Genomic DNA, 13,714 nt, shown 5'->3' with positions numbered 1-13,714 from the left:
ATTTTATCTATTTTCTTTTGTTATTTTATGTTTTTTGTAGGTTGATGATCATGAGAAGTCACAAAATCAATTGAAAAAGCAAAAACAGAATGAAAAACAGGAAGAAAAACAGCACACCCTGGAGGAAGAACTTACTGGCGTTTAAACGCCAGTAAGGCTAGCAGGTGGGCGTTTAACGCCCAGTCTGGCACCATTCTGGGCGTTTAACGCCAGAAAGGGGCACCAGATTGGCGTTAAACGCCAGAAAAGGGCAAGAACCTGGCGTTAAACGCCAGGAATGGGCACCAGCCCGGCGTTTAACGCCAGAAATGGCTCAAAACGTGATTTTGAATGCCATTTGGTGCAGGGATGACTTTTCCTTGACACCACTGGATCTGTGGACCCCACAGGACCCCAACCAACCCCACCACCACCCTCTCTCTTCTTCACCCATTCACCAATCACCTCAATACCTCTTCCCCAAAAAAACCCCTCACATCCATCCTTCAAAAAACCCCACCAACTTCACCCTTCAAATTCAAACCACTTTCCGTCCCAAACCCCACCCATAATGGCCGAACCCCATCTCCCCCTTCTCCTATATAAACCCTTCTTCACCCCTTCATTTTCACACAACCTAAAACACCACTTCTCCCCCTCTTTGGCCGAATACATAAGCCACTCCCTTCTTCCTCATTTCTTCTTCTTCTACTCTCTTCTTTCTTCTTTTGCTCGAGGACGAGCAAATCTTTTAAGTTTGGTGTGGTAAAAGCATTGCTTTTTGTTTTTCCATAACCATTTATGGCATCCAAGGCCGGAGAAACCTCTAGAAAGAGGAAAGGGAAGGCAAAAGCTTCCACCTACGAGTCATGGGAGATGGATAGATTCATCTCAAGGGTGCATCAAGACCACTTCTATGAAGTTGTGGCCTTGAAGAAGGTGATCCCCGAGGTCCCCTTTTCACTCAAAAAGGGTGAATATCCGGAAATCCGGCATGAGATCCGAAGAAGAGGTTGGGAAGTGCTTACCAACCCCATTCAACAAGTCGGAATCTTGATGGTTCAAGAGTTCTATGCCAATGCATGGATCACCAAGAACCATGATCAAAGTGTGAACCCGGATCCAAAGAATTATCTTACAATGGTTCGGGGGAAATACTTGGATTTTAGTCCGGAAAATGTAAGGTTAGCATTCAACTTGCCCATGATGCAAGGAGATGAACACCCTTACACTAGAAGGGCCAACTTTGATCAAAGGTTGGACCAAGTCCTCACAATCATATGTGAAGAGGGCGCACAATGGAAGAGAGATTCAAGAGGCAAGCCGGTTCAATTGGGAAGGCATGACCTCAAGCCCGTGGCTAGAGGATGGTTGGAGTTTATCCAACGCTCAGTCATTCCCACTAGCAACCGGTCCGAAGTTACTCTAGACCGGGCCATCATGATTCATAGCATCATGATTGGAGAAGAAGTGGAAGTTCATGAGGTTATAGCCCAAGAACTCTATAAGGTGGCGGACAAGTCCTCTACCTTAGCAAGGTTAGCCTTTCCTCATCTCATTTGTCACCTCTGTTATTCAGTTGGAGTTGACATAGAAGGAGACATCCCCATTGATGAGGAGAAGCCCATCACTAAGAAAAGGATGGAGCACACAAGAGACCCCACTCATCATGAGATCCCTGAGATGCCTCAAGGGATGCACTTTCCTCCACAAAACTATTGGGAGCAACTGAACACCTCCCTAGGAGAACTGAGTTCCAACATGGGACAACTAAGGGTGGAGCATCAAGAACACTCCATCATCCTCCATGAAATTAGAGAAGATCAAAGAATCATGAGAGAGGAGCAACAAAGACAAGGAAGAGACATTGAGGAGCTCAAGCACTCCATAGGATCTTCAAGAGGAAGAAAGAGCCGCCATCACTAAGGTGGACCCGTTCTTTAATCTCCTTGTTCTTTAATTCCTGTTTTTCGAAAATTTAGTGCTTATGTTTATCCATGTTTGTGTCTTATGATCATTAGTGTCTTAGTGTCTATGCCTTAAAGTTATGAATGTCCTATGAATCCATCACCTTTCTTAAATGAAAACTGTTTTTAATCACAAAAGAACAAGAAGTACAGGATCTCAAATTCATCTTTAAAACTAGCTTAATTAGTTTGATGTGGTGACAATACTTTTTGTTTTCTGAATGTATGCTTGAACAGTGCATATGTCTTTTGAATTTGTTGTTCATGAATGTTAAAATTGTTGGCTCTTGAAAGAATGATGAAAAAGGAGACATGTTACTGAGGATCTGAAAAATCATAAAAATGATTCTTGAAGCAAGAAAAAGCAGTGAATACAAAAAAAAAAGGGCAAGAAAAAAAAACCGAAAAAAAAAGAGAAAGGAAAAAGAAAGAAATAAAGTTGTGATCCAAGGCAAAAAGAGTGTGCTTAAGAACCCTGGACACCTCTAATTGGGGACTTTAGCAAAGCTGAGTCACAATCTGAAAAGGTTCACCCAATTATGTGTCTGTGGCATGTATGTATCTGGTGGTAATACTGGAAGACAGAGTGCTTTGGGCCACGGCCAAGACTCAATAAGTAGCTGTGTTCAAGAATCATCATACTTAACTAGGTGAATCAATAACATTATCTGGATTCTGAGTTCCTAAAGAAGCCAATCATTCTGAATTTCAAAGGATAAAGTGAGATGCCAAAACTGTTCGGAGGCAAAAAGCTACTAGTCCCGCTCATCTAATTTGGAGCTAAGTTTCATTGATAATTTGGAGTCTATGGTATATTCTCTTCTTTTTATCTTATTTGATTTTCAGTTGCTTGGGGACAAGCAACAATTTAAGTTTGGTGTTGTGATGAGCGGATAATTTGTACCCTTTTTGGCATTGTTTTTAGTATGTTTTTAGTAGTTTTAGTTAAGTTTTTAGTATATTTTTATTAGTTTTTAGTTAAAATTCACTTTTCTGGACTTTACTATGAGTTTGTGTGTTTTTCTGTGATTTCAGGTATTTTCTGGCTGAAATTGAGGGACCTGAGCAAAAATCTGATCCAGAGACTGAAAAGGACTGCAGATGCTGTTGGATTCTGACCTCCCTGCACTCGAAGTGGATTTTCTGGAGCTACAGAAGCCCAATTGGCGCGCTCTCAACGGCGTTAAAAAGTAGACATCCTGGGCTTTCCAGCAATATATGATAGTTCATACTTTGCCCAAGATTTGATGGCCCAAACCGGCGTTCAAAGAAATTCCAGCGTTAAACGCCGGAACTGGCACCTAAATGGGAGTTAAACGCCCAAACTGGCATAAAAGCTGGCGTTTAACTCCAAGGAGAGTCTCTACACGAAAATGCTTCATTGCTCAGCCCAAGCACACACTAAGTGGGCCCGGAAGTGGATTTTTATGTCATTTACTCATCTCTGTACACCCTAGGCTACTAGTTTCTTATAAATAGGACCTCTTACTATTGTATTTTCATCTTCTGATCTTTGGAACCTTTTTCTTTAGATCTTTTGATCACTTTGGGAGGCTGGCCATTCAGCCATGCCTAGACCTTGTTCTTATGTATTTTCAACGGTGGAGTTTCTACACACCATAGATTAAGGTGTGGAGCTCTGCTGTACCTCGAGTATTAATGCAATTACTATTGTTCTTCTATTCAATTCCGCTTGTTCTTTGTCCAAGATATCACTTGTTCTTCAACTTGATGAATGTGATGATCCGTGACACTCATCATCATTCTCACTTATGAACAAGGTGACTGACAACCACTTCTGTTCTACAAGCAATCAAGGCTCTAGTGAATATCTCTTGGATTCCTGATACACGATGCATGGTTGATCGCCTGACAACCGAGTGCTCGCCTGACAAACGAGCCAGCCATTCCGTGAGATCAGAGTCTTCGTGGTATAGGCAAGAACTGATGGCGGCATTCAAGAGAATCCGGAAGGTCTAACCTTGTCTGTGGTATTCTGAGTAGGATTCAATGATTGAATGACTGTGACGTGCTTCAAACTCCTAGCAGGCGGGGCGTTAGTGACAGACGCAAAAGAATCAATGGATTCTATTCCGGCCTGACCGAGAACCGACAGCTGATTAGCCATATGCTGTGACAGAGCATAGGAACATTTTCACTGAGAGGATGGGAGGTAGCCACTGACAACGGTGAAACCCTACATAAGCTTGCCATGGAAAGGAGTAAGAAGGATTGGATGAAGACAGTAGGAAAGCAGAGAGACGGAAGGGAAGGCATCTTCATACGCTTATCTGAAGTTCCTACCAATGAATTACATAAGTACCTCTATCTTTATCTTTATGCTTTATTCGTATATCATTATACCCATTTGAGTCTGCCTGACTAAGATTTACAAGGTGACCATAGCTTGCTTCATACCGACAATCTCCGTGGGATCGACCCTTACTCGCGTAAGGTTTATTACTTGGACGACCCAGTGCACTTGCTGGTTAGTTGTGCAAAGTTGTGTAGTGATCACAATTTCGCGCACCAGCGTTCAACTCCAAAAAAAGCCTCAGCTCATGGATAGATCAAGCTCAGCCCAAGCATACACCAAGTGGGCCCCGGAAGTGGATTTATGCATCAATTACTTACTCATGTAAACCCTAGTAGCTAGTTTATTATAAATAGAACTTTTTACTAGTGTATTAGACATCTCTAGACGCCTAGTCCTTAGACCTTGGGGGCTGGCCATTCGGCCATGCCTAAACCTTTCACTTATGTATTTTCAACGGTGGAGTTTCTACACACCATAGATTAAGGGTGTGGAGCTCTGCTGTACCTCAAGTTTTAATGCAATTACTACTGTTTCTATTCAATTCTCTTTATTCCTATTCTAAGATATTCGTTGCACTTCAACTTGATGAATGTGATGATCCGTGGCACTCATCATCATTCTCACCTATGAACGCGCGTGACTGACAACCACTTCCGTTCTACCTTAGACCGGGCGCGTATCCCTTGGATTCCTTAATCAGAATCTTCGTGGTATAAGCTAGAATTGATGGCGGCATTCATGGGAATCCGGAAAGTCTAACCTTGTCTGTGGTATTCCGAGTAGGATTCTGGGATTGAATGACTGTGACGAGCTTCAAACTCCTGAAGGCTAGGCGTTAGTGACAGACGCAAAAGAATCAAGGGATTCTATTCTAACCTGATTGAGAACCGACAGATGATTAGCCGTGCTGTGACAGAGCATTTGGACCTTTTTCACTGAGAGGATGGGATGTAGCCATTGACAACGGTGATGCCCTACATACAGCTTGCCATGGAAAGGAATGATGTAAGAAAACTGTAATTTGAGTAGTAGGAAAGCAGAGATTCAGAAGGAACACAGCATCTCCATATGCTTATCTGAAATTCCCACCATTAATTTACATAAGTATTTCTATCCTATGTTATTTATCTTTATTTCCTGTTTATTATTTATTATCATTTGAATATCCATAATCAATTATAATCCGCCTGACTGAGATTTACAAGATGACCATAGCTTGCTTCATACCAACAATCTCTGTGGGATCGACACTTACTCACGTAAGGTATTACTTGGATGACCCGGTACACTTGCTGGTTAAGTTGAACGGAGTTGTGTCCACACATAGCAAAGAGCCACAATAATGATTCCATACAATAACAAAGAGTACTACATTGATGTGATCACAATTTCGAGTAATGGGAGATGGAAAGATTCATCTCCAAAAGCCATCAAGACCACTTCTATGATGTTGTGGCAAAGAAGAAGGTGATCCCGGAGGTCCCTTTCATGCTCAAGAAAAATGAGTATTCGGAAATCCGACATGAAATCCGAAGAAGAGGTTGGGAAGTCCTAACCAACCCCATGCAACAAGTCGGAATCTTAATGGTTCAAGAATTCTATGCCAATGCATGGATCACTAAGATCCATGATCAAAGTATGAACCCGAGTCCAAAGAATTATCTCACAATGGTTCGGGGGAAATACTTAGATTTTAGTCCGAAAAATGTGAGGTTGGCATTCCACTTGCCCATGATGCAAGGAGATGAACGCCCCTACACTAGAAGGGTCAACTTTAATCAAAGGTTGGACCAAGTCCTTATGGACATATGTGTGGAAGGAGCTCAATGGAAAAGAGACTCCAAAGGCAATCCAGTTCAACTAAGAAGATTGGACCTCAAGCCTCTGGCTAGAGGATGGTTGGAGTTCATTCAACGCTCCATCATTCCCGCTAGCAATCGATCTGAAGTTACTGTGGATCGGGCCATCATGATTCATAGCATCATGATTGGAGAGGAAGTAGAAGTTCATGAAGTCATCTCCAATGAAATCTACAAAATAGCCGAAAAGCCCTCCACCATGGCAAGGCTAGCTTTTCCTCATCTTATTTTCCATCTATGTTACTCAGCTGGAGTTATCATAGAAGGAGACATCCTCATTGAAGAGGATAAGCCCATCACCAAGAAGAGGATGGAGCAAGCAAGAGAGACCCTCCACGGATCTCAAGAGATGCATGAGGAAGCTCATCATCAAGAAATCCCTGAGATGCCTCAAGGGATGCACTTTCCTCCCAACAACTATTGGGAACAACTCAACACTTCCCTAGAAGATTTGAGCTACAATGTGGAACAATTAAGGGTGGAACATCAAGAGCACTCCATCATTCTCCATGAAATAAGAGAAGATCAAAGAGCAATGAGGGAGGAGCAACAAAGGCAAGGAAGGGACATAGAAGAGCTTAAGGACATTATTGGTCCTTCAAGAAGAAGACGCCACTAAGGTGGATTCATTCCTTGTTCTTATTTCTTTCTGCTGTCTGGTTTTTATATTATATGTTTATCTATGTTTTGTGTCTCTACTTCATGATCATTAGTGTTTAGTAACTATGTCTTAAAGTTATGAAAAATTCCATTAATCCTTCACCTCTCTTAAATGGAAAATGTTTTAATTCAAAAGAACAAGAAGTACATGAATTTCGAATTTATCCTTGAATTTAGTTTAATTATATTGATGTGGTGACAATACTTTTTGTTTTCTGAATGAATGCTTGAACAGTGCATATTTTTGATCTTGTTGTTTATGAATGATAAAACTATTGGCTCTTGAAAGAATGATGAACAAAGAAAAATGTTATTGACAATCTGAAAAATCATGAAATTGATTCTTGAAGCAAGAAAAAGCAGTGAAAAAGCAAAAGCTTGTGAAAAAAAAATGGCGAAAAAAATAGAAAGAAAAAGAAAAAGCAAGCAGAAAAAGCCAATAGCCCTTAAAACCAAAAGGCAAGGGTAAAAAAGGATCCAAGGCTTTGAGCATCAATGGATAGGAGGGCCCAAGGAAATAAAATCCAGGCCTAAGCGGCTAAATCAAGCTGTCCCTAACCATGTGTTTGTGGCATGCAGGTCCAAGTGAAAAGCTTGAGACTGAGTGGTTAAAGTCGTGATCCAAAGCAAAAAGAGTGTGCTTAAGAGCTCTGGACACCTCTAATTGGAGACTTTAGCAAAGCTAAGTCACAATCTGAAAAGGTTCACCCAGTTATGTGTCTGTGGCATTTATGTATCTGGTGGTAATACTGGAAAACAAAGTGCTTAGGGCCACGGCCAAGACTCATAAAAGTAGCTGTGTTCAAGAATCAACATATTTAACTAGGAGAATCAATAACACTATCTGAAATTCTAAGTTCCTAGAGATGCCAATCATTCTAAACTTCAAAGGAAAAAGTGAGATGCCAAAACTGTTCAGAAGCAAAAAGCTACAAGTCCCGCTCATCTAATTAGAATTAATATTCATTGATATTTTGGAATTTATAGTATATTCTCTTCTTTTTATCCTATTTGATTTTCAGTTGCTTGGGGACAAGCAACAATTTAAGTTTGGTGTTGTGATGAACGGATAATTTATACGCTTTTTGGCATTGTTTTTAGGTAGTTTTTAGTATGATCTAGTTACTTTTAGGGATGTTTTCATTAGTTTTTATGTTAAATTCACATTTCTGGACTTTACTAAGAGTCTGTGTGTTTTTCTATGATTTCAGGTAAATTCTGGCTAAAATTGAGGGACCTGAGCAAAACTCTGAAAGCAAGGCTGACAAAGGACTACTGATGCTGTTGGATTCTGACCTCCCTTCACTCGATATACATTTTCTGGAGCTACAGAACTCCGAATGGCGTGCTCTCAACAAAGTTGGAAAGTAGACATCCAGAGCTTTCCAGCAATATATAATAGTCCATACTTTATTCGGGAATTGACGACGTAAACTGGCGCTCAACGCCAGTTCCATGTTGCTGTCTGGAGTCAAATGCCAGAAACACGTCACGACCCAGAGTTGAACGCCCAAAACACGTTACAACTTGGCGTTCAACTCAAAAAGAAGCCTCAGCTCGTGGATAGATCAAGCTCAGCCCAAACATACACCAAGTGGGCCCTGGAAGTGGATTTATGCATCAATTACTTACTTCTGTAAACCCTAGTAGCTAGTTTATTATAAATAGGACTTTTTACTAGTGTATTAGACATCTCTGGACGCCTAGTCTTTAGACCTTGGGGGCTGGCCATTCGGCCATGCCTAAACCTTTCACTTATGTATTTTCAACGGTGGAGTTTCTACACACCATAGATTAAGGGTGTGGAGCTCTGCTGTACCTCAAGTTTTAATGCAATTACTACTGTTTCTATTCAATTCTCTTTATTCCTATTCTAAGATATTCGTTGCACTTCAACTTAATGAATGTGGTGATCCGTGACACTCATCATCATTCTCACCTATGAACGCGCGTGACCGACAACCACTTCTGTTCTACCTTAGTCCGGGCACATATCTCCTGGATTCCTTAATCAGAATCTTCGTGGTATAAGCTAGAATTGATGGCGGCATTCATGGGAATCCGGAAAGTCTAACCTTGTCTGTGGTATTCCGAGTAGGATTCCGGGATTGAATGACTATGACGAGCTTCAAACTCCTGAAGGCTGGGCGTTAGTGACAGGCGCAAAAGAATCAAGGGATTCTATTCCTACCTGATTGAGAACCGACAGATGATTAGCCGTGCTGTGACAGAGCATTTGGACCTTTTTCACTGAGAGGATGGGATGTAGCCATTGACAACAGTGATGCCCTACATACAGCTTGCCATGGAAAGGAATGATGTAAGAAAACTGTAATTTGAGCAGTAGGAAAGCAAAGATTCAGAAGAAACACAGCATCTCCATACGCTTATCTGAAATTCCCACCATTAATTTACATAAGTATTTCTATCCTATGTTATTTATCTTTATTTCCTGTTTATTATTTATTATCATTCGAATATCCATAATCAATTATAATCCACCTGACTGAGATTTACAAGATGACCATAGCTTGCTTCGTACCAACAATCTCTGTGGGATCGACCCTTACTCACGTAAGGTATTACTTGGATGAACCAGTACACTTGCTGGTTAAGTTGAACGGAGTTGTGTCCACACATAGCAAAGAGCCACAATAATGATTCCATACAATAACAAAGAGTACTACATTGATGTGATCACAATTTCGTCCACCAGAAGCTAATGTTGTTGCGACTCTGCAAGCTGTGTAGAGATTGGGCCAACCGGCCGGGAACGGAAATGGCAATGGGAATGGCGAAGGGAATGCTAACGATAATGCCAAGGGAAACGGTGATAACGCCAGAGGAGTTCCGATGACCTTGGCAACGTCGCTCAAGGTTCATCCGCCAACTTTCTGAGGATCCACTAATAAAGGGGATCACTAGTTCCAGGCCATGGAGCGTGCTTTACAGGCACAACATGTTCCCCTCAATCAATATGTCGAGTTTGCCTCTTATCAGCTAGCGGGAGAGGCCCAGCTCTGGTTGCAAGCAGAGTGTCGCTTGCTATAACTTCAGAACGCCGACATTCCGTGGGAGGTGTTCCAAATGGCCTTTTATAAGAAGTATTTTCCTGAGTCTGCAAGGGAAGCAAAGGAGATGAAACTGATATAGCTGAAGCAGGGTTCCCTATCTATGGCGGAATACACAAGCAAGTTTGAGAAACTCTGTAGGTTTTCTAGGGTATGTCAGGGTGCCCCATAGACTTATGGGAGTCAGAAGTGTATTAAATAAAAAAGGGGGCTAAAGAACAACATTATGACTGCTGTGACTCCTATGGAGATCCGTGTCTTCTTCGACTTAGTGAATAAGGCAAGAGTGGTGCAAGAGTATGCCAAGACCGTGGCGGTGTCCAAGGATACTCATGGAGGGAGCTCTAGTCGGGGGCGTGGCAAGTATTTTCATCCGAGAGGACAAAGCTTCAAGAGAGGAGGAGATCCGCCTCAAGGGAAAGGAGGCTTTAGGAAGAACACCCATGATCAGGTTTAGCATGGCAAAGGGAGAGGAAATTAGAGTAAGAGTTCTCCGGATTTAGCTTGTGATCGTTGTGGACGTTTTCATCCTTATGACTCTTGCAAGATTGGTATAGGTGGGTGCTTCAACTGTGGCTTGCCTAGTCATTTTGCAAGGGATTTCACACATGGGAAGAACCCAAGTGCGGGTCAGGATCAGCACCAGGGGAGAGTTTTTGCTGTGAATGCCAAGGATGCTTCCAAGGCAAATCCGTTGATGAAAGGTATATGTCTAATTGGTGATAAATCCTTAGTTGCATTATATGATACTGGAGCTTTGTATTAGTTTATTTCATTTGCTAAAGTTGAGGAATTAAGCTTGAAAGTGTCAGAGTTACCTTTTGATCTGCATGAACATACTCGGCATCAAACAATTATGACTAGGTTAGGTTGTAGACAAGTAGGTTTCAAGCTTGAGGGTAGAGACTTTGTGCATGACTTGATGTGTTATCCGATGGTTGGATTGGAGATGATTTTGGTGTTTGATTGGTTGTCGAAGAATCGGGTTTTGTTGGATTGCTTTGAACGGACTATTCAGTTTATGCTAGAAGAAGAGAATGGAGTAGTGGTAGCTACGGGGTATTACCTGAACTCTATAATGGTGCATTGTAGTGGGAAGGAGTGTCAGGGTTATATTCTGTTGGCTGCTGATGCATTGGGTGATGCCCAGGACTTGGATTAGATACCGGTGGTTAGAGATTTCCCTGAGGTATTCCCAAAAGATTTCCCTGAGTTCCCACCTCAAAGGGAAATTGATTTTGCGATTGAATTGGTGCTGGGAGCTGGACCAGTGTCAATTGTGCCGTATATAACGGCTCCGATAAAGATGGCCGAGTTAAAAACTTAGTTGGAAGAGCTTCTAAACAAGAGGTTCATTCGACCGAGTGTGTCACCGTGGGGAGTGCCGGTTTTATTGGTAAAGAAGAAAGATGGAGGAATGTGACTGTGTGTGGATAACCGATAACTGAACAAAGTAACTATGAAGAATAAGTTCCCGCTGCCAAGAATAGATGACTTGATGGATCAACTGCAAGGAGCTGGAGTATTTTCCAAGATTGACTTGAGATCTGGTTACCATCAGATAAGGGTGAAGGAGGATGATATTCCTAAGACTGCGTTTAGGTCGCGTTATGGACACTACCAGTTTGCGGTGATGTCCTTTGGGTTAACGAACGCACCTACTGTTTTCATGGATTACATGAACAGAGTCTTTCATCCATTTCTTGACAAGTTCATGGTAGTCTTCATAGACGACATCTTAGTTTACTCCAAGACGGCAAAGGAACATAAGGAGCATTTGAGGATTGTGCTGCAAATCCTGAAAGGGCGGAAATTGTATACTAAGTTGTCGAATTGTGAGTTCCGGAAGGAGGAAGTGAAATTTCTAGGTCATGTGGTGAGCAAGGGAGGTATAGCGGTAGATCCTTCTAAGGTAGAAGTGGTGATGGAATGGGAAAGACCGACGACGGTAATGGAAGTTAGGAGTTTCTTGGGGTTAGCTAGATATTACTGGAGATTTATCGAAGGATTTTTCCAGATTGCACTACCAATGACCAGGTTAACAAGAAAAGAAGTGCCTTTTGTTTGGACATTGGAGTGTGAAGAGAGTTTTTAGACCTTGAAGCAGAAGCTAACTTCAGCACCTGTTTTGGTTTTACCGGAACCGCATGAACCGTTTGAAGTGTATTGTGATGCTTCTTTGAAGGGTTTGAGTTGTGTGTTAATGCAACACCAGAATATGGTGGCTTACGCATCACGTCAGCTAAGACTGCATGAGGTGAATTACCCCACTCATGACTTCGAATTAGCAGCGATTGTGTTTGCCTTGAAGATTTGGAGACACCACTTGTACGGAGTAAAGTTTAGTGTCTTTTCTGATCATAAGAGTCTCAAGTGCATCTTTAATCAGAAAGTGCTAAATATGTGCCAGAGAAGGTGGATGGAGTTGCTTAAAGATAATGATTTCGAGTTGAGTTATCACCCTTTGAGTCAGAAGTCCTTAACGATTGCTTGGATGAGAATCAAGGAAGAGGAGTTTGTGGATAAGTTTGTGGATCTTAAGCTGGATATCGATGAAGTTGCAGGAAGGGTTCGTTTGAACCAGCTACAGATCTGAAGCATGTTTAAGACAGAGATTCAAAGGGCTCAACAAGATGAGTAGAAGCTTCAGCAATTGTTTCAACCAGTTGGTGAGAATAGGCGTGAAGAATTCACTAAGGATGGTTAAGGATTATGGAGATACAAGGGAAGGAACTGTATACCGGAGGTTAGAAGTTTGAGACAAGATTTGTTGTTGAAAGCTCACAACAGTGGATTTTCCATTCATCCTGGAAGCACGAAGATGTATTATGACTTGAAGAAGATGTTCTGGTGGCCTGGAATGAAAGGTGATGTAACAACAGTGGTATCCAAGTGCCTAACGTGTTAGAAAGTGAAGAAAGAGCATCAAAAGCCGTCGAGAATGTTACAACCACTTGAGATTTCTCAGTGGAAGTGGGAAGGAATTGCAATGGATTTTGTGACCGGTTTACCGAGGACTAGGACGGAAGTTGATGCGGTTTGGGTGATCGTAGATCGCTTAACCAAATCCGATCATTTTCTGCCTATCCGAGTAAACTATTCTATGGAGGAGTTCGAAAGATTGTTGACAGCGAGGATTCTTTCATGGTTTGGAGTCAATCAAAACAAGCATCAATTCGTTGGTAGCATAGTCCAAACCAACAATGAATTCTCAAGATCAAATAATAATTTTGAATCACATATAAACCGAGAGTATTTAAATCTTGGGTCGTTCTCCCTAGGAATGCAATCGAAGTGTTATACGCTTTCGGTTGTATGGATAAAGAGGGGGGTTTTTAAAAGCAAGAAATGAAGATTTAAAGAACTAAGTAATAAAGGAACAAAGAGATAATCAAAATTAGTTATTAATGCAACTAGAAAGGAAACAAAATCAAAACTAGTGAAAATGCATAAAAGAAGCCTTGACTTGGGAGTGAGGATCCAAGGAATTCTATCATCGCCATAACCACAACTATGGTAATTATCATGAGTCAATCTTACCTAGTCAACCCCAACCATCGAGGAGTAAGTCAAGCAAGCATAATTGACCTCAATCCATAAGTCCTAACCAACTTACCAAACTAGTTGATAAAAGGCCAGCGTCAATGGAAACCAGAATCAACTAACTACCCAAGAACTACCACTAAATGTCAGACATTCAGACTCTAGTATCCTAGGAACTCAAACCACAAGCCAATGTGTGAAAATCTACTCAAGATCTAAAGTTAGAATTTTTACAAAAACCTTGTGTGCATAAAATCAAAACATGGAAATTTCCAAAGTAAAATAGAAAGCCATAACCAACTATGCACAAAATCAACA

At 41.5% G+C, this 13,714-nt stretch overlaps 1 protein-coding gene across 1 annotated transcript; it reads left to right on the top strand.

The window, feature by feature from the left end:
* Positions 1–10,079: 10,079 nt before the first annotated feature.
* Positions 10,080–11,015, top strand: LOC130966286 (uncharacterized). Its single transcript, XM_057891072.1, has 3 exons — positions 10,080–10,304; positions 10,401–10,557; positions 10,639–11,015. Exons 1-3 carry the CDS (start codon positions 10,080–10,082, stop codon positions 11,013–11,015), a joined length of 759 nt encoding a protein of 252 aa, XP_057747055.1.
* Positions 11,016–13,714: the final 2,699 nt, after the last annotated feature.

This window comes from Arachis stenosperma, chromosome 3, assembly GCF_014773155.1.
Source record: "Arachis stenosperma cultivar V10309 chromosome 3, arast.V10309.gnm1.PFL2, whole genome shotgun sequence".
Taxonomy (NCBI): Eukaryota; Viridiplantae; Streptophyta; class Magnoliopsida; order Fabales; family Fabaceae; genus Arachis; species Arachis stenosperma.
The sequence above is the reverse complement of the archived record's forward strand: the minus strand, read 5'-3'. Positions and strand labels throughout refer to the sequence as shown.

Excerpts from the sequence above, each read along its gene's own strand:
- LOC130966286 (XM_057891072.1), top strand. The coding sequence starts at position 10,080 with ATGACTGCTGTGACTCCTATGGAGATCCGTGTCTTCTTCGACTTAGTG. Across the intron at positions 10,305-10,400 it reads GGAAGAACACCCATGATCAG|ATTGGTATAGGTGGGTGCTT; the intron begins GTTTAGCATGGC and ends GACTCTTGCAAG. Across the intron at positions 10,558-10,638 it reads GGCAAATCCGTTGATGAAAG|TTGAGGAATTAAGCTTGAAA; the intron begins GTATATGTCTAA and ends CATTTGCTAAAG.